Source organism: Heteronotia binoei, chromosome 14 (genome assembly GCF_032191835.1).
Source record: "Heteronotia binoei isolate CCM8104 ecotype False Entrance Well chromosome 14, APGP_CSIRO_Hbin_v1, whole genome shotgun sequence".
NCBI lineage: Eukaryota > Metazoa > Chordata > Lepidosauria > Squamata > Gekkonidae > Heteronotia > Heteronotia binoei.
The window spans coordinates 29,429,228-29,449,032 of NC_083236.1; the positions used below are offsets into that span (position 1 = coordinate 29,429,228).

Genomic DNA, 19,805 nt, shown 5'->3' on the forward strand with positions numbered 1-19,805 from the left:
GCCAAAGGGGAACAACCCCAGGTAAACCAGGACCTGTGGCTTGATCTAAACAGGAAGCAGGTGGGTACAGGTTCTTTACTAGACTAGTATTTATATCCTGCCTTTTCTTGTGGCTGAAGGCTAGGGATGCCCAGCGATCCCTTTAGTTGCCCGTTGGCAGCTCAGGCACCTATTGGGGCAAATGGTGAGGGAAGGAGTATGCACCGCCATCATGCTGGCTTGCCAACAGGGTTGCCAATCCCCGGTGGGTGGCAGGGGATCCCCCGGTTTGGAGGCCCTCGTCCCACTTCAGGGTCATCAGAAAATGGGAGGGGGGGAAGGGAAATGTTTGTGGGGCACTCCACTACTTTTATGGAGACATATTCCCATAGGGTATAATGGAGAATTGATCTGCGAGTATCTGGAGCTCCGGTGGAGGTGGGCTGCTTTTTAGGTAGAGGCACCAAATTTTCAGCATAGCATTTGGTGCCTCTCCTCAAAAGACCCTCCAAGTTTCAAAAAGATTGGACTGGGGGTCCAATTCTATGAGCCTCCCCAAAAGATACCCCTATTCTTCATTATTTCCAATGGAGGGAGAGCATTTAAAAAATGTGTGGTCCCTTTAAATGTGATGGCCAGAACTCACTTTGGATTTCAATTATGCTTGTTGCAACCTTGCTCTTGGCTCCACCCCCATTGTCTCCTGGCTCCACCCCCAAAGTCCCCATATATTTCTTGAATTGGATCTGGCAACCCTACTTGACAATGTCGCTTTTAGTTAAAACCAGAAGTAGTGACATTGGGAGACTGGAGTACAGCTAGCAGGTGGCAACCTGAGGACCACAGCACTGCACGCATCATTGATTTGGCACAGCCCTCTGCTGTTACATATGCAGCTTCCATTTGTTAGATACACATCTGTGTAAAGTACCCAATCCAGGTGTGGAAGGAAGGTAATCCAGAGATGCAGAAGCTATTTTGAGGTATGTGCTGCCTCGTATCAGTGCTTGTTCATGTTGTCTGAGAGAAATCTGGGTGCAGGATGGAATCTGTGCAGACCAGAACTCATTTTAGCCAATGTAGGTTACCGTCACGTTGTAGGCTGATTTAGGCATAATCTGATTTGAAACCTCAGGTGTGAAAAATGCCCAGACTTTCCATATGATAGTAATACTGAACTCTCTAACAAACACTGGGGAGAAGCACAGTAAATGTGGAAGGAAGAGAAATGCTAAAGAAGCATAAGATTTGGATTTAAAGTTTGTTTGCTGGAAATAGTGAGCGTTTTGTTTCTGGCTGAGGCCACCAAAGCTGAAAATAGATTAAATTCTGCTTAACCAGCAAGACGTTCACAGAAAAAGCCGTTCTGTATATTTGGCAGAGATTAAGCCCCTTCTTCCTATGAGTTCAGCAACCAGTATTTTTGTTATTGTTGTCTCGGGGGAAGATAGTTTTATTTATTTTTTAAAAATCCATTGCTTTCTTTAAAAGGCTATTTTTAAAATGGTTTCATTTTTCTTTCCTTCTTTTATGCTGATCCAATATTTTTTAAATCACTTTGCAGAAGTTACACAGATTGTTTTCCTCTCCCTTGAGTTTATTGTGTAGCTATTATTACTATTTACTTGGTTCGGGATAGCCTCAGGCATTTTGCCATCTCAAGAGGATGAGCAGCAGGTTCTGAGAAGGGCTGGCTGGGATTTGCTGCAACACTGCAGAGGTCAAGGGCACCCCGAGAAAAGGGTCCTAGCATCTTCTTCAGCATTGCATCGGAAAGAGCTGTTGTTTCCGGGGTTTTTTTTGGGGGGGAGGGGGAGTCTCGGTCAAGGCACCCTTAGCAATAGTTACCTTACTAAAGTAACATAATTCAAACTGATTTGTTTCCCTCTCTATTTGTCTAAGGAGATCAGAACACCATATGTGATTCTTTCTTTCCTATTTAATCCTAACAACAGCCCTGTAAGGTAGACTGAGCTGAGTGTGCCTGGCCTCATATCATCCAGCAAGTTTCTGTGTCCAAACATGGTTTCCCAGTTCTCCCAGATCACAGTTGACATTCAAACCACTGGTCTTTCTTCGTTGGCTCCAAAAATTATAGAAATTTTACATCTCCACATACTACAGCCAGTGCGGTGTAGTGGTTACAGTATCTGTGAGATTCAGATTTGAATCCCACTTGGGCCATGGAAGCTTGCCAAGTGACTTTGGGCCAGTCACACACTCTCAGCCTGATCTGCCTCACAGGATTGTTATGAGGATAAAATAAAGGAGAGGAGAATGAAGGAAGCTGTGGTGGACCAGGCCTGCATTGGCTGGCAGGTCCCACTCTGCCTACCCCTCTTGTGATCCTGACCTGACACCTGAAAGGGCCATTCCACTCCACTGCCTCAGGGTTTTGCTGCCATCACCGTCCCTGTCTTGAACTCTGGTTAGGTGGGACAGCCTCTTAACCTCCCCCTGGTGTAGGGTTGCCAGGTCTTACCAGGTTGCTGGCAGGGGATGTTTCTTATGTGCATGAAGCGATGACATCACCCGGAAGTGATGTCATTGCACTGGGCACGACGCACAGGAGACACTCTAGCATTTGGGTAAAAAACACTATGATGCCACAGAGTTTTTACCCAAATGCTAGAACGTGATGAGCCTGGCATAATGACATCACTTCTGGGTGACACCATTGTGCCAGGCATGTCAGTTGCTGATGGAGCTCTTTGGCCAGCTCCATAGTGAGTTGGGGCCCCCAAAACTGAGGGTACCCCCATCCCCAGTGGCAGGCTGGGAACCCTATCCTGGTGTCACAAGGAACCTGCCTCAGGGTTTTCCAGAGATCTTTGGGGCTCCCCTGGAGAGTTGGCAACCCTGGAGAGTTGGCATTTTACCACTTTTCTCCTCCCTGGGGATTCCTAGCGTCTTTGGGTTCTCACTCAGAAGATTCATTCTCTACATAAGCCACTTGGGGTTCTCATTCAAAAGAAAAGTAGGATATAAATGAAGTGAAGAAATAGAAGAAATACTACACAATTCCAGATGTGGGAGGACCTTTATTTATTTAAAACATTTTTATGCTGCCTTTCCACCCCATCAGAGTTTACGAGGCCACAAACATTTTTTTTAAAAATCAACATATTTGAGCAATTAAGATACTATTAAAATGATAAAATACTTAAAAATACATAAACAAACAAACACAATTAGAAGGGTATGCCAGATAAAAACAAACAGTCTTCACTTGCTGGGGAAGGACATTGATAAAGGGAGACAGACAAATCTCCCTGAGGAGGGAGTTCCAAAGTGTTGGAGCCATGATTGAAAAGGCCGTTTCTCTACCCGACTAGTCTCAGATAGCATAGGCAACTAAAGCAGGGCCTCTGGAGATGACTGGAGGGGGCAGGTAGGTTTGTATGGGAGGAGGTGATCCTTAAGGTATATTGGCCCCAGGCCATACAGGGCTTTTATGTTCAATGCCAATACCTTGAACTGAGCCTGGAAGCAAATTGGTAGCCAGTGTAGAGGGAACAAGACTAGGGCATTCTTTGAGCAGGAATGCACAGGAACACAGTTCTGGCTGGCCTGGGGTGAGGGTGTGTGGCCTAATATGCAAATAAATTCCTGCTGGGATGTTTCTACAAAAAAAAGCAACCTTGAATCTCTGGGTTACCACAAAAATCTTTCCTATGGTTGCTTTTGTAACACACTAGCACAAAAGCCAAAGATTGCCAGGGTGCTGCAGAGTATAGCAGAGAAGAGATTAAAAAAACATAGTTTTTTAAAATTATTATTTATATCCCTCCTTTCCTCATGATTGGGCAGAAGTTGATAGGGTATTTGGACAGTATGGGTGGGCATGGTCTAGGTTCATGAGAGCATTTTTTGTTTTTGTTGGTGCATTATTGCCCTGGATGGCCTGGGGCCAACGTACCTTGTCAGATCTCAGAACCTTAAGCAGGGTGTGTCTTGGATGGGACCCACCAAAGAAGTCCCTGGTTGCTAGGCAGAGAAAGACACTGGCAAACCACCTCTATTAGTCACTTGGCTTGAAAACCATATGAGATCACCATAAGTCGGCTGTGATTTGTTGGCACTTTACACGCACACAATGTGGTTATGCCTCACTACAATCAGTACTGAGAAAAACATTCCAAAACAACAGTCCTTTAACTCAGTCTTGCTGAGTTAAAATTGCTCTTCCCTGTCTATCAGCCCTCCAGGACAACTGGTTCAACCTGGTTGGCTGCTGTGTGCAATAGGGTGCTGGACTAGATGAACCACTGGCCTCATCCAGCAGGGCTCTGCTTCAAAAGAACACAATGCAGAGAGCCAACATGGGTGTATAAAGCAGGGGTGGACAACGGTAGCTCTCCAGATGTTTTTTACCTACAACTCCCATCAGCCCCAGCCATTGGCCATGCTGGCTGGGGCTGATGGGAGTTGTAGGCAAAAAACATCTGGGGAGCTACCGTTGGCCACCCCTGGTATAGTGGTTAGAGAGTCCCAGGTTCAAATCTCTACACCCCATGAGGTATCCTGGGTGACCTGGGGCCAGTCACACACTTTCAGCCATAAGGATAAACCCCAGGCAGGGAGAATAACACAGTAAGCTGCTCTGGACCCCCATTGGGGAAGAAAAAGCATGGTAAGCATATCAAAATGACAATAGCAATAACAGATTGTGCAAGATTTTGAGTCCTGCAAAAGTTTACCTCCAGCTGTGTAAGGGGGGAAAGCGAGTTAGAATAGGGGACGAGGGACATAAGAGAATCTGTATTGGATCTGACCAATGGTTCGTCCAGTCCAAGACTCTGTATCCAAAACCCAGGTGCCATCAGATGTCATCTTTCAATCCTCTTGTCTGCGCCCACAGCTTGCACCTGTGATATTGTTGGAAAGAAGAAAGCATATGTTATATTCACCTTGAATCTCAGCACCAAAGGTGAACTGTAATGCAAATAAGTATTCCATGATTACAAATAGAGTTGTCAGCTCCAGGTTGGGAATTCCTGGAGATTTGGGGTGGGGCCTGAGGATGGTGGGGTTTGCGGAAGGGAAGGACTTCAATGGGGTATAATGCCTATTTTCTCCAGGCGGACTGATCTCTGGCGCCTGGGGATCAGCTGTAATTCCAGGAGATCTCCAGCCACCACCTGGAGGCTGGTAACCCTATGGCTGTCCTTTCCAAACCACGGCTGCCACGTCTCCCTTTCCCTTCTCAGCGTCCTCGCGGCTCCGCAAAAACGGTCAGCCCCTCCCCATGGGGACTAGCTGCATGAGCAGAGGAAAACGAGGGAGCTTCCCGTTGCCAGGAGTAACCAGGCTCCGCCTCCTTCCCCTCCTTCGCTTCTCATAAGTGGCTGACGAGGGCAGCGGTGATCATATGACCGAGCGAGGCCCGCGAGACAACATGGCTGCGTCCGAAGGGTAAGCTGGAGTCCGAGGCTGCCTTGCTGCTGGGGTGGAGAGCGGCGGCGGCGGCTCTGCAAAGGGAACGGAGGTTTGCCTCGCGGGAACTAGCCCTGCAGAGGCGCTCGCTCGTTCTCTTGCTTGTGCCGTGTCTGCTATGGGCGCAAGATCTCCCGCCAGTGGGACCTGACAACCCTACACGTTCGCTGCGTGTTCAGGGGTACAGGGATATCGTGGTTCCGGGGCATGTGAATGCAAATGCATACGTGCGGACCCAACACGCAGCTCCTCGGAACCATTTTCTTCTTTTGAAAGGGTTATCTGCGGAGGTGGTGTGCGCTATAAGGCAGTTTCGTTTGCTGTGAGAACAACGGCTTGTGTTTTATGGTCGATTCTCAGCAGGGCCCTCGCTCACACCAGCATTTGCTTTACTTCTTAATCTTCTGTCCCCCGTTCAATTCCTGACACTGCCAGTTAAAACGATCAAGTAATGGATGATGCGAAAATCCTCTTTCGGAGACCCTGGAGAGCTGCTGCTGGTTGGAGCAGTTCAACACTGACCTTGCTGGACCAATGGCCTCACAGTATAAAGGCAGCTTCATGTGAAATCCTGGTAAAGCACAAGTGGAACTCAGTGTGTTCCTAGTTCTGTTGTGCAGTTCTAGTAAGCTTCTACCAGTTTCTTGTTTTAAACACCAGATACTGCTGTGATCAGTTTACTGACACACCCAGTATCAGAAGCCAGTGAAGGAGTGTGTAAAGAGGGGGCACCCAGTGTCATCAGTAGTGATGTGAGAATAAGATAGTTGTTTGTACATGATTTCCTTTCTTTATGTCTTTTTCCCTTCCCATGCTCGGCAGCAATCAGCAATGGAGTAAGATAATGAGTCTGAAAACAGTTTTCTCTGGTTTTGTCTGTGAAATGTGACCTTATTTGCACCAGCTGTTACTGTTATGCTTTTGGGGGGAGATGTTGGAGATGACTTTCAAACAGGCTGTTATGCATGCGTGATAGGAGCTGTCACATTATAATGCCCTCTGTCAAGGTCTTGCCGTGGTAAAGTTAAGTAGGGTGTGCCTTTATCAGTATTGATGTTAATTAATATACCAGTATTACTACATGCTATGTAGAGCTTCCATCCAGCCTGTGACCTCTTGCCAGGATAATAAACTTGGTTTGAGTGGCGGCTTTCCTTTTAGTTCTCTTAATTTTCCAAAAGACTACCTGACTTCTGAAGCAAGTGTGTCAGTTTCCCTACGCGCCTTGTTTCCCAAGCAAGCTCAATTGTGGGAAAGTAAGAGCATATATTGCACATTAGGTGAGCAGCCTGCAACTATCAGCATTGATCCTGTGCATAGCAGATAATGCATTGATGTTCCTCTGTCAAATGTTAGTAGGGAAGTGTTCTGTAGAACTTTTGAAATTAAAGGGCATGTCTGGCACTCCTGTTTTTGGCAGGTGTATCTTTTTCCAAATAGGCACATCTGTTTTTCTTGTTGTATCTTACTTTGCCCAAAGCCTATTGGGTGCCCCTTTCCAGATGATAAATTAAGCCTGATGTATGGTGTTGCTAGCACTTTGAGGGGGGGGGGGACATATCAGTATAATAAACGGCATCAGTCACTGGTTTGCCCCCTTTTACTTCCTCTCTGCCTTGCAGTGCATCATTATCCTGTTCAATCCCCCCTACTTTGGCTCCAGCAAAGTAGCTGACAGTAGTTGATGTGAAAGACCCTTGCGAGTGCTGACAGTCTGAGTAGACAATATTGACCATGATGGACCAAGAGTCAGATTCAGTATCAGGCAGCTTTCTGGGATGCCTCAGAATTCTAGATTGTTTGCTTGAGGGCCAGGGTGGTGTGCTGGTTAGAGTGTTGGACTAGGATCTGGGAGACCCAGAGTTGAGTCCTTGCTCTGCCCTGGAAGTTTGCTGGGTGACCTTGGGCCCTCACACACACTCTGACTAATCTATTTTGCAGGGCTGTTGTGGGAATAATCAGAGGGGAGAATGATGTAAGCTGCTCTTGTGCCCCCATTAGTGAGAGAGGTGGGGTGTAAATGAAGTACATAGAGGAATCAAAGTGTGGAGCTCCTTCAAACCTGGTGATGTAGCGAGGGGGTAGAAACAGAAGGAACCCTTTCAGGCTACTCCTTCTTGGATGCTCTGGATTTGGAGCCTCCAAGCCCAGAATGCCCCAGAAATTATACTGCTGGAAGTTCAGCTGGGGCCAAACAGTATATTGATCTGTCTGCTCCCACCCTGCATTTGCAGGTACACCGAGCTGAAGATAATTTGAACCAGAGGGAAGGAAGTTGGCTGGGAAGGACAGTGCCATGCAGTTGAAAGATTGGGACGGGGAAACTTTCTACAGTGCAGTCCTGTGCCGAGTTTACTCCAGTCTAACTATGGAGTAACTGCTGGGAAGGAGGATGGGGAGTGGAAGAGTGAAATAGGGAACAATTAACAGGCATCCAAAGCCTGGTTAAAAAAACCCCCAACAACCTTGGTTTAAACAACAGAAGCATCAGATATTAGATGCACTTTGGAAACAGGCATGTAATTATGTGGCTTCTGATCTGTAGCACCTGAAAAATTCCATGTAAACAATATTTTTTGCTTCTGTGGTCTATTTTTATATATTTAATGCACATATTAGTTGCCTTTCTACTGCAAATAGATCCTCAGAGTGACTTACAGACATTTGAAGTTCCATTAGAAATGCCATTTTTTTCCTTTGTGCTGTGAGCAATCTTTGTGCCATAGCAATACTTAACTGTTGTCGAAAGTTTTAAAATCTCCTACTGTTATCTGGAGGAAAGATGTTCTTCCTTATCTAGGCAAAGTCCTTTCTACTTTTGATTAAGGGGATTTGAGTAGTGCCCTGACAGAACTTAGATTCTTAGTGTATATCATCAAAATCGTGACCTCAATGCTCTTTGCTCTTACAAACAAGCTGGAAAATAACAAGATGGCAGAAAAGTCTTTGGAGTTTCACACTGTGGGATTTACGAAGCTCTCAACAAAGCATGGGGTGGGTGGGTGGGATGAATAGACTTCTGGAAAAACAGTTTGCTGGCTCCTGCTGTGCCCTAGAGACCTCATGGTGTGAACTTTTACAAGAAGAAATTATCATGTTTTATAGTCCCATTCCTACCTTGGACGTCAGGACAAATATTTCCCTGGCTTAATTCCTTTGCAGTCACATTAGGGAGAAGACAGAAGTTGCTGTGGTGTGAATGCCACTTACTTTCCTGAGATGAAGGAAAATAAAAAATAAAACATCTAGAATGAATATACCAGCAGTTGAGGGGTTGTCCACTGCAGTTCCCATTTATCTTCCCAATTACCCTGTGAAATGGGCCTGTATTGTGCCCGTGTTGCGAACAGGGGAATTCAGGCTGAGAGACCAGCTTGGTTAAGAACACTTAATGAGCTTGTGACAGAGGAGTCATGACTCAGTGGTGGAGCCCCCCTGCTTGGCATGCAGAAAGTCCAAAGCTTAACCTGTGGTATCTCTGTTTAAAAATATAAGATAGTCAGTGATGGAGGAGGTTTCTTCCTGAGTCCCTGGAGAGCTACTGGCATTCAGAGTAGATAGTCACAGTACTGACCTGGGTAGTCTAGAAGTTTCGCTTAGTATAGGGAAGGCCACTTCCTGTGTTCATGTGTGCTCATAGCTCAGCTACTAACAGCATAATTGTATGCAATGATCCTCAAAAGTAAGTCCTCTTGCATTCACTGTGGCTTATTTCTGGGTAAATGTGCACAAAATGGCAGTCTCCGCTGCTTACCATGTGCTTGAAAAGTATGAGCCTCTGATTGCTGTCTTTACTGAGTCTGTGGTGGGCGTGTGCATGGGTGTGGGTTCCATGCTTGTCTTCTGAAACTAGGCAGGTGTCTTCATGAAACCACAGGAAGGAGTTTTATTTACAGCATTTCTATGCCACCTTTCTACCCATCTAGGGTGGCCAGGGCAGAATTTGTGAGTATTTCTTATGGATTGAAATCATCCCTTGTGGGAATGGCATCTCCCTGGCCACCCTATGGTTGGAAATGCAATGATGATGCCGGAGAAATAGAGGAGAGGGTGTTAGAGCAACTGCCCTGTAAAGATAGAGGATTAGTGACCCTTCATATCTATAGCCTGGTCTTGCTATCCAGAATGGGAGCTGGAAGTGGACATTATGCGATGCTCCTCTTTCTCTTCTCTATGGTTCTGTGGCAGGTGTTAATTAAGGATCATAATAAAATTGGCTGTTGATAGATGAAAGAGAACTGGTTGGGCCAAAGAGGAGCAAATAAGATTGCTCGAAGGGCAGTGTAAAAGGCACTTCAAGTGATGTGAAATATGTCTGTTTGTGTTGCGAAAAGCTGGCCTTCTTGGAAAATCCTGAAGGGCCCGGGGAAATGAGACTATGGTCAGCTAGCTAGCAAACTGATGTTACAACATGCAGCTTGATGAAACATGACTATATGTAATTGCACCACGGGAGATGATTCCTGTAAAATCCCAAAGAAAGTTGTTTACTAAACTGGAAAGCTGCAGTTTAGCTTGCCTTATGACTGCAAATAACGCTGCCATGTATGGAAAGTACCGAAAAGGCCCACTTGTGTCCCACCTGTGTCTTGACGTATTTCCAGTTTGCTTGATTTTGCTGATGTATCACTTTAAGAAATATAAAACCTTGTGTTCTTTCTGTATTCGGGGTCAGACCCATACCTTCTGGCATGAGCCACATGGGCCTTTTCCATGCACATGTTATTTCAATAAAGAGAAAGCTGTTTTCCTGATACTGCCCGAGGCCTCATCTGTCACTGAACCAACCATCAGTTGCCTACGGTGGGGGTTTTCCTGCTAAAGTTCTTCCTAGGAATTTGTCCCAGAAGCTGCCCCTATGATGCAGTATCATGAACAGCACCCTGGGACACTCTGGGAAGCAGAGCCTGGTGCTCTGAATGTCGTATAAAATTAAGATATGTCAGGAGTGGCCAACAGTAGCTCTCCAGATGTTTTTTGCCTACAGCTCCCATCAGCCCCAGCCAGCATGGCCAATGGGGCTGATGGGAGTTGTAGGCAAAAAACATCTGGAGAGCTACCGTTGGCCACCCGAGATATATGATGAGAGAAAGCTTGGAGGCATCTGTTGATGAAAGGAGTTTGCCTCACCATTGGTTGTATGGTCAGGGCGGGGCATGGAGAGGGTTTTTCCTTGGTACCAGGCAGCATTCAAACCTGTAACTGCTGTATGGCACAGGGTGTGGATAGGTGTATGACCACCTCGGCACAGTTATGTGTTGAAATTTTTGGCTTTAAATGTCTGAGACAGCCTATTTTAAGGGTGTCCTTGAAGAATCTGCCCATCAGCAAAAGTCAGTCAACTTCCAAGTCCCTGTTATAGCTGCCTCCACCATCTGAGATTAGGCAACCAGAGAAAGGGCCTTCTAAGTTGTCAAAACCAAACTCTGTATCCCTTGGTTGTTTCTTTTACCAGTGGGGGAAGGCTTTTTGGTTTCATTTGGTGTTCCTTCACTAACTCTCTTTGACCTGTCCTCCTAGTTTATGCTGTCAGGTGTTTTAAAATATTTGATTTGTGTTTTAATGTAGTTACGATTGTTGGCCACCTTGGGGCCCCTTTGTTGGTTGAAAAGGTAGCATAAAATGTTTTAAATAAATAAAAACACTTTTTTTCGGCCCCTGAGCTATGGCCCCACCCAACGAGACAAAAAAGTGAAAAGGGAAAGAAGTGAATTTGAGTAACTTAGGTAATTATCTTGCCTGTGTCTTGGTTTGTTTTGCTACCCTGGTAAAATATGGCCTCTGTTTTTTTGTTTTCGTTAAAGAAAAAAAGTGGGTGACCTGAAACTGTTGCATATCTAAGCAGTTTGATCTTTAGCTTCATAAAATGGTATCAAAGTTCTACAGATTATCAGTTCTTTTGTGCTCTGGGTTGAACTTCTGACACCAAAGCCTCACTGAAGTTTGCTCTCTGCACCTATAAAAGCAAAGGTTAGCTTTCAGGCTTACGGCTCGCCAAGAAAGCGGTATAATAATTAATACATGAGGGAACATCGCACCGAGCGCACTCAGGTTAATGCGAATTGATGTATGTATTTTCTTCATTTTAGCAACAGTTGAGCGTAGCAACGGAGTGCAGCTGAAGGCATCGCCAGTGTAGCTTGGCTCGTGGTTTGGTACATATTGGCCTTTGGTGACTGAGACCTCATGTTTTTTGGGGAGAAGTTCTACTGAATTAATTGAAAGTGAGACTGTCATGTGGTTATTGCTACAGCTGGCTACTGTTAGGCTTGATGGAAGTGCGGCAGCAGCAAAAACTGGGGAGAGTTCCTTGACTTCAGGGGAACATTCCTGGGCCTCTATTCAGCTTTCCATCTGCCAGGTTGAGCGACTTGTGTCTGTAGATCCACAGAGTTTCACAACCCTCTTGGTGGCTAGCAAAAGCAGAATAAATCAATAATTTTTAAAAAGAGATAAATAATTTATACAAAAAAGGTTATATTTGTTTTTTTAGAGGTTTATACCTTTTTTTCCTCAGTGGGGACATGAGCGTCAGATATTTGATAAGCATCGTTCTCTCCTCTGCCTTATCCTCACTGCCACCCTGTCAGGGAGGCTGGATTGAGAGAATGGCTGGTCCAAAGTCACCCAGCAAGCTTCCATGGCAGGGTAGGGATTTGAACCTAGTTTTCCCAGGTCCTAGCTAGAAACTCTAACCACCACACCCATGGTCAAACAAACTACCTAGAATTCTGATGTCAGTAACTACTACATCATTCTGTCTCTCGCTATCCTAACATACTTACAGGCAGGGCTTTTGTTGTAGAAAAAGTCCAACAGGAACTCATTTGCATATTAAGCCACACCTCCTGATGCCAAGCCAGCCAGAACTGCGTTCCTACTCAATAATAATAAGAAGACTGCAGATTTATATCCCACCCTTCTCTCTGAATCAGAGTCAGAGAGGCTTACAATCTCCTATATCTTATTCCCCCTCAACAGACACCCTGTGAGGTGGGTGGGACTGAGCGGGCTCTCACAGCAGCTGTCCTTTCAAGGACAACACCTGCGATAGCTATGGCTAACTCAAGGCCATTCCAGCAGCCATAAGTGGAGGAGTGGGGAATCAAACCCAATTCTCCTAGATAAGAGTCCACACACTTAACCACTACACCAGACTGGTTTGCTTACAGGTATTTGACTGAGGTCTTATTAGTATTGAGCTCTTACAGGACAGCAGGCTATCAGAAAGGTTCCCAGGAAGTCACATGGCCAGTCCTCCCCCTTCTGGCATTCCAGTGACAAATATGACATGATAATGTTGCTGAGGACAAAGTTGCTGTTACCTCCTGAAGCTGGTGCAGGTTGCTTGACTTCTGTGGTGTCCACTGCTCCTTCCCAGCTGAGTTTCATCTCTTCACTCTGGACCTTTTTCCCAAAGTTGGGTCCAGGAGAGCAAGCCGCTGCTAACTCCAGTACAGCCAGTCTCTGCCAGTTATACTTGGGCAGAGAGCTTTTGCAAACAGACATGTGGCATGGAGTTCTTGCGAGAGTATTTACCGAAAAGGATTTGTGGAGCACTAGATGCACTGTTGTGTCTTCCTTTGGAGACATCTCCCCCTTGCTTTGAAATCTCTGTCTGTGGGTGTTTGATGGAACTCAGAACTCTTGACTCTTTACTTTTTTTAAAAAAATCTGTTTATCACAGCCTGCCTTTTTCACTGAGACTCAAGGCAGATTACTCAGTGTAAGTCAACGCAGTCAGTAGGATGAGCTGTATAACAATAAGTAGATTGCAGAAATCTTTTAATAAGGTAGAAATCTGGACAGCATATCAGTATTAAACACAACATATTAAGTAAACAGTAAATGGTATTGCATAACTAGAAATACAGTGTACTGAGAACAAGTAAAGTGCATAGCCACAGCATACCATACAGTAGAAAAGAGCCAGTTTGATGTCGTGGTTAAGTGCGCATACTCTTATCTGGGAAAACTGGGTTTGATTCCCCACTCCTCCACTTGGAGCTGCTGGAATGGCCTTGGGCCAGCCATAGCTCTCACAGGAGTTGTTCTTGAAAGGGCAGGTGCTGTAAGAGCTCTCTCAGCCCCACCTACCTTACAGGGTGTCTGGTGTGTGTGTGTGTGTGGGAAGGTAAAGGAGATTGTGACCACTCTGAGACTGAAATTCAGAGTATAGGACAGGATATAAATCCAATATCTTCATCTTCATTTTCTTCAAAAGTCCATAAAGCTGTTCTCTTCCCTGAAACATCTCCTCAACAATTGCCTTGTAATACAGTCCTTTATAAAATTTCCCACCTGAGAATGCTGTTTTACACAGTTTACATCTTTTGTATGGAATATTGATAAGTTCTGATCTATGTGGCATTTTTTACCAAGTCTCCGCCCCCCCCCCCCCCCGCGTTTTGCTTTCAACACCCTATGCTAAGTTGAAGTGACTGGAAAGGAATATACATATCTTGCGTATAGAGATATACGCTGTGTGTGGGGGGGGAACAACATCACAACAATATAAATGTCACAATTGGAGACTGATGTGTGACATGTTTATATCCTTGTGTTTTCACCTTCTCTCCCAGTTGAACCCTAACAGGTGATAGCCATATAACTAAACTTATTATTCTTTTAATCTGTTAAACATCCTCATTCTGTATGCTAATTTACTACTTACCTTCTGTATGTAGTTTCAATTTCATTCTGCCTGAGGAATTGTGCTTGGCACACAGAAGCTCACACTTTGAATAAAACTTTGTTGGTCTTAAAGGTGCCACTGGACTCCAACTTTGTTCTATTGCTTCAGACTTACATGGCTGCCCACCTGGATTTGGAAAGGAATATGTTGGATTTCTAAGATATGTTGTTCAGAAATCTGTTACTTCGAATGAAAATACTAATTTGTCCCTTTCCCCTCCCAACCTCTCTTCTAGACCCGTTTTTTGGCTGGGGAATGAAACCTTGAAAGTACCAGCAGCACTTTTTGCCTTGAATAGAACCCGTCTGTGCGATCGCTTGAGAGCAAAGAGCGATGTGCCACGGAAGTCCATCGTCCTCCTGCAGGGTGGAGAGCAGACCAACAGATACTGCACTGATACCGGGGTTCTTTTCCGCCAGGTGAGACAGAGACGACAGCCATCCCGTTTATCTTTTCTACAAGTCTTATGACAGGCAAGAGTCAACAGCTGGTTCAAATATCACCCTTTTTATTGCCGGCTGACTAGTTTCCACCAGCTCTATGATCCAGAAAACATTTTGTTGAACTAAGTGTGAACACACTTTTAATCAAGGCAGCGGTCATGGCAGCACGCTGCATTTTTAAATGTGCTATCAAGATGCTTTTGAAAACCACAGTTACAGCATAACCAGACCATAAAGTTTCCAAAAGCTGAATTGGCGTTGACCATTGGTCTTTTATCTGCAGCTTATACACTGTAGTAGTATCACGGCAACTCCTTTAAAAACAAGTTTGGGTCATTATTGGTATAAATTACCTGATGCTTCGTCCTGGATGACCCGGACTAGCCTGATCTCATCAGATTTTGGAGGTTAAGCAGGGTCATCCTTGGTTAGTCCTTGATGGGAGACCACTGAAGAGGTCCAGGGTTGCTACATAGATGCTGGCATAGATGCTGAACATCTCTTGCCTTGAAAACCTAGTGGGATTGCTGTAAATTGACTGTGCTTTGATGGCACTTTCCACCACCGGATTAGCTGATAGAATGAGTCCTGTTGACAGGGAGAAAAGCAGGATTTGAATATTTTAAATTTTTTAAAATGTAAATAAATTTATTATGGAGGAAGAGAACTATGGAAAAGACTGCTTATTGTTGTCTCACCCAGCATAAGATAGCTTCTTCCATTACCTTGTGCATCCGATAAACTTTCCAGAATTAATCCAGTGTTCTTCCTCGGCTTTTAGTCTTTTAAGGACCCAGGGTTTGCTGCTAGAGAGCCTATTGGATCAGCTGCTGGCATCTGTATTTCTAATGGAATGCTTCCAGCCTTTTGGCTGCTGTTTCTTCCCAGAAGGCCAAGAGTGTACCACCTGACACGGCCACCATTTTAAGTCTGGATACAAGCTCAGCATTCTACCCTGGAGGCTTATTTATTTATTTATTACATTAAATTTCTATCCCACCCTCTCTGCAAGCGGATTCAGGGCGGCTCACAACATTCATTTTCACAAGTTAAAAACCAATAAAACATAATTACAATTTTAAATTTTAAAAAAACCATTTAATGGTGCTGTATTGCTACGATGTACAATATAGGCGGGTTCTTCTTTTCAGACTGTGATCACCAAGTACTCTATATGATGTCAGGTGGCAGCTTTCTCTCGGTTAAATATCGAAGACCTGTTGAAACAATTTGGTCTTACAGGCCCTGCGGAAAGCAGAAAGATCCCGCAGGGCCTTATGGCCTCTGGGAGAGCATTCCACAATTCTGGTGCTGCCACCAAGAAGGCCCTAGCTCTCATCAAACGCAACCTAGATAAGGCCTTTGAGATCATGGCCCAGGACATCATTTTCCCTTTCCCCTTCAACAATCCAGACATACAAAGAGTTCAGGAGAACTTATAAGCTTTCACCCTGTTCTAGTTTCAGGTGGATAACTGTGTTGGTCTGCAGTAGAAGAGCAAGATTTTAATCCAGAGGCCAACAAGATCCCCAGGCTATAACCTTTAAAGAGTCAAAGCTGCCTTTTCCAGATATCTGACAAAGGGAGTTCTGACTCTTGAAAGCTTATACTGTGGATATCTTATTTGTCTGTAAGGTGACACTGTTCTAGCTCAAATTGGGAGGTTCTAATAGAAACTTTTACATAGCTCTATCTATTTTGGCATTTATTTTGGATGACGTGGAACCTCTCCTGATGCGTATGCTGCTCTGTTAACTTTTGGGGGTTCCTGGAACTGCCCTCTCCACACCCCATTTCCTGTTCCGGGCAATTCATGCTTCTTCTGTAGCTGGTGACCATCTACCTTCCAACTCTTTCTAAGGCTAGGTTGGTGGAAAAGAGCTTGTGCAGGACTGCCCTGTAGTGTCTCTGGTCACAGCACAGATACCCCCCCCCCCACAAGGCTTCTGTCTCACCATGGGGTCTGCAGGCCCTTATTTCGAAGTGGGCTTTATGTTGATCTGTGTGATTCCAGCTGAGGTAAAATCTTCGGTTTTTCCTATGATCTCTGCATAACACCAGTAATTAGATTTCCTGAACCTATGTGGAGTTTCATCAGGCTTCTTGCTAACCCCCCGCCCCCTGAAAAATTGCATTGACAAATGCCGCATGTGCTCAGTTCTTCTGTGGCCTTTGTTGTAACATAAGACGGTAATTATTTTAGTTGTAACTACACTAATCAATTCAGAATTCCGTCCCACAGAACCTTTGTATCATTCCATGTTCTTTCATTCCTGCAGCAGCACTTTGCCCTCCCCTTCCCCCCCCCCCCCTTGAGGGAGAACTGCAGGCACTCCAACCTGGTATATCCATGTCCACAGAGAGGCTTTGGCAGACATCTATTCCCCTGGGGGAATTTCTCTTGGCTGGCTCCTGGTCTCCGCCCCTCAAGACAAGCCTGGGGAGCCTGGAAAAAATCCTTCATTCAAATATGTTCCAATTTCTCACAGAACATAACAGGTCTCCCCACCACCACCAGACCTACAGCACTGATCCCTTTGAACCCCTTTTCAAACTTTCCATGGCAACCCCTTTTAAAAACTCTAATAAGAGGACCGATTAGAAAATTCTCAACCATCTATTTGATTTTGTCCTTTGCAATATGGCAGGGGCGGGTAGAAGCACAAGAGATGAAACTCTGCTTCTTAGGAACAATGATGAGGTTTGTATTTCAGTGTTCCTCCGAGCCTTATTATCGGTGGATGTGTTCAAGGGTGTGCCTGTTTCAGCACTGGTGGAGACAGCTGGGTGAGGCTCAAAATGGGCAAAAGTCATTCAACTTAATTGTCTGCCTGGTTTAAACGTTTTCCTTGGAGTGTGCAGTGGTTAGGTATGCTTTTGAGGTTGCAGACAGAGTCTCAGATATTAATCAGCCTGCTCAGAGCTGGCATGGCGCAGTGGATCGAATATTGGGCTAGCATCCTGGGAAACTCAGGCTGAAATCCCCACTTTTACCTTGGAAATGTGCTTGCTATGTGCTTGCTATGTGCTTGCTATGTGACCTTGGGCCCATCACAAACTCTCCACGTGACCTACCTGTAGTGTCTCTGGTCACAGCACAGACACCCCCCCCCCCGCAAGGCTTCTGACTCACCATGGGGGTCTGCAGGAAATGAGAGGAGAGAGGAATGATGTTGAGAGGAAATGGAGGAGAGAGGAATGATGTTTTAAGCTGCTTTGAGTCTCAAGTGGGGAGAAAAGTGGGAAATAAATAAATGTATGTAAAATGTGTCAAGCACTGTGATGGTCCTTTTAAGCTACAAATAGAATGCCAAACGTGCTACCGCCGGTGGAGAAAATCAGAAACCCACAACTTTGTCAACTGTTGACTTTTTGTATAGGAACTGCTGGCAGGATTTTTCTCCAGGGGTTTCTCTCTGAACAGTGAGAACTGAAAGTTCAGCCATGCTGTTCTTAAAGATTGCATCTTTTAAAAAAAATTGCACAGAAAGGTAGTCATCATTCTCACAGAGGAGCAATGAATAATTCCTGTTCATACTCTTAATTCTAATACAAGGATGCATAACGCAGAGCCCATGCAGCTGCTTTTTTGCAGGCCCATAACTCCATAAACTGCTTCACTCACCAGTGAACACAGATGAAGCTGCCTTTTACTGCATCCGACCCATCAGTGTCAGCATTGTCTTCTCAGACTGGCAGCAGCTCTCCCAAGATGTCAGGCAGAGCCTTTCACATCCACTTCCACCAAATCCTTCAACTGGAAATGCTGGGGATTGAACCGGGGACCTTCTTGCGTACCAAGTAGAGGTATTCCACAGCCCCTTTTGTGAAGCTGTGGAAGGAAGAGCCAGTCCTTTTGCCTGAAATTGGTGCCTTTCAGGGTGAAGCCCCAACATTGTGGTTGCCATAGCCCCTTGGCAGCTCTTGACTGAGGCTGATTTCTCCAAAGGGAAGTGTGTTTTGCTTTTTTAAAGTAATAATTAGGATAAGAACATCACTGAAGGATAATAAAAAAGGAAATTGTACAAGACACTGTGGTCAGCCTTGTCAATTACAACACCTTGTCACCTTACCTAGGAGGTACCAGTGTCCCCCCCTGCCACAACTTCAGGAGGAGCAGGTGATGGGTGTTGAGGCCCACTGTCAGATGGGTGTTAGCTGAGTCACTAATTAACTTATCCAGGAACGAGTGTAACTTCACCACATGTTGGAAAAATAATTGCTCCAATTTCTTAGCCGTGGGGATTTGTGTGCATGGAATAAAGTGAGCTTGCTTAGAGAAGGTGTCCACTACTACTAGGATTATGGTTTTTCCCTGCAAAGGAGGCAGCTTTACAATAAAATCCATTGAGACCACTGTCCATGGTCTCTTGGCCATTTCCAAAGGCTGTAATAGTCCCGGGGGGGGGGTTCCTCCCCTTCTCTTGGCCATTATGCATATTGGGCAAGAGGCAACATAGTTTGAAATATCTTTCTTCATGAACGGCCACCAAAATTGTCTATTCACTAAGTGCAGGGTTTTAACATATCCGAAGTGCCCTGAAAGTTTGCTGTCGTGACAAAACTGGATTACTTCCAAAATGTCAAGCATCGAGATTTCTCAATAATCAGTCTTTTGTTATTTAATCAAAAGCTGCTTTATTGTAGAAACTCCATAGCTTTGCCAAGGATAGAATCCTTGGAAGTAATGATGTACACAGACACGCATAGATACTTTATAGGATAGCTTCAAAGAGTAACAAAAAGATGCAATTTGAGTCACGGGTTCAAAGGTTACTACATAGTATCTCTTCTACTACTTAGGAATGAAGGCTGTTACAAACATCTCCCTTTCTCACACTTTCTCTGAGAGCAGATAAGACCTGGCTGTGTGAATCTGGCGGAGAGGCACATCACAGGTTCACAGCAAGGCTAACCTAAACATCCTTGGGCCAGATGGATTTATTACTTGCCCTAGGTTGTAAAAGAAAAGGGGGGAAGCGTCCTGCTCTTTGTCATGGTCTATCATGGCACACAGAAATATGCATGCTTGACATAAAGGTCAGTCCAAGCTGAATTCTGGCATCAGAGTCCAGTCCAGAGGTCAGTTACTAGGAGATCAGAGTCCAGTTCAGAATGTTACACAGTCCAAGGTCATTCACAAATGCAGGAAGAAATCAGAGACAGAGTCAAGAACCAGTCCAGGGGTTTCAAGAGCAAAATTTCAGAGTTGTGGTCACTGAGTCAAGAGGTTGGTGATGTGTTGCTTCCAC

At 45.0% G+C, this 19,805-nt stretch overlaps 1 protein-coding gene across 2 annotated transcripts in view; it reads left to right on the forward strand.

The window, feature by feature from the left end:
• Positions 1-19,805, forward strand: part of PEPD (peptidase D) — a 288,484-nt gene that overhangs the window by 75,735 nt on the left and 192,944 nt on the right. The window contains exons 2-3 of one of the 2 annotated variants that reach the window (XM_060254148.1): positions 5,378-5,394; positions 14,346-14,529. In XM_060254148.1, the coding sequence (XP_060110131.1) occupies positions 5,378-5,394; positions 14,346-14,529 (201 nt within the window). Of the gene's footprint in view, positions 1-5,299; positions 5,395-14,345; positions 14,530-19,805 lie in introns of those variants that run through there. The other variant, XM_060254147.1, reaches the window with a different exon arrangement.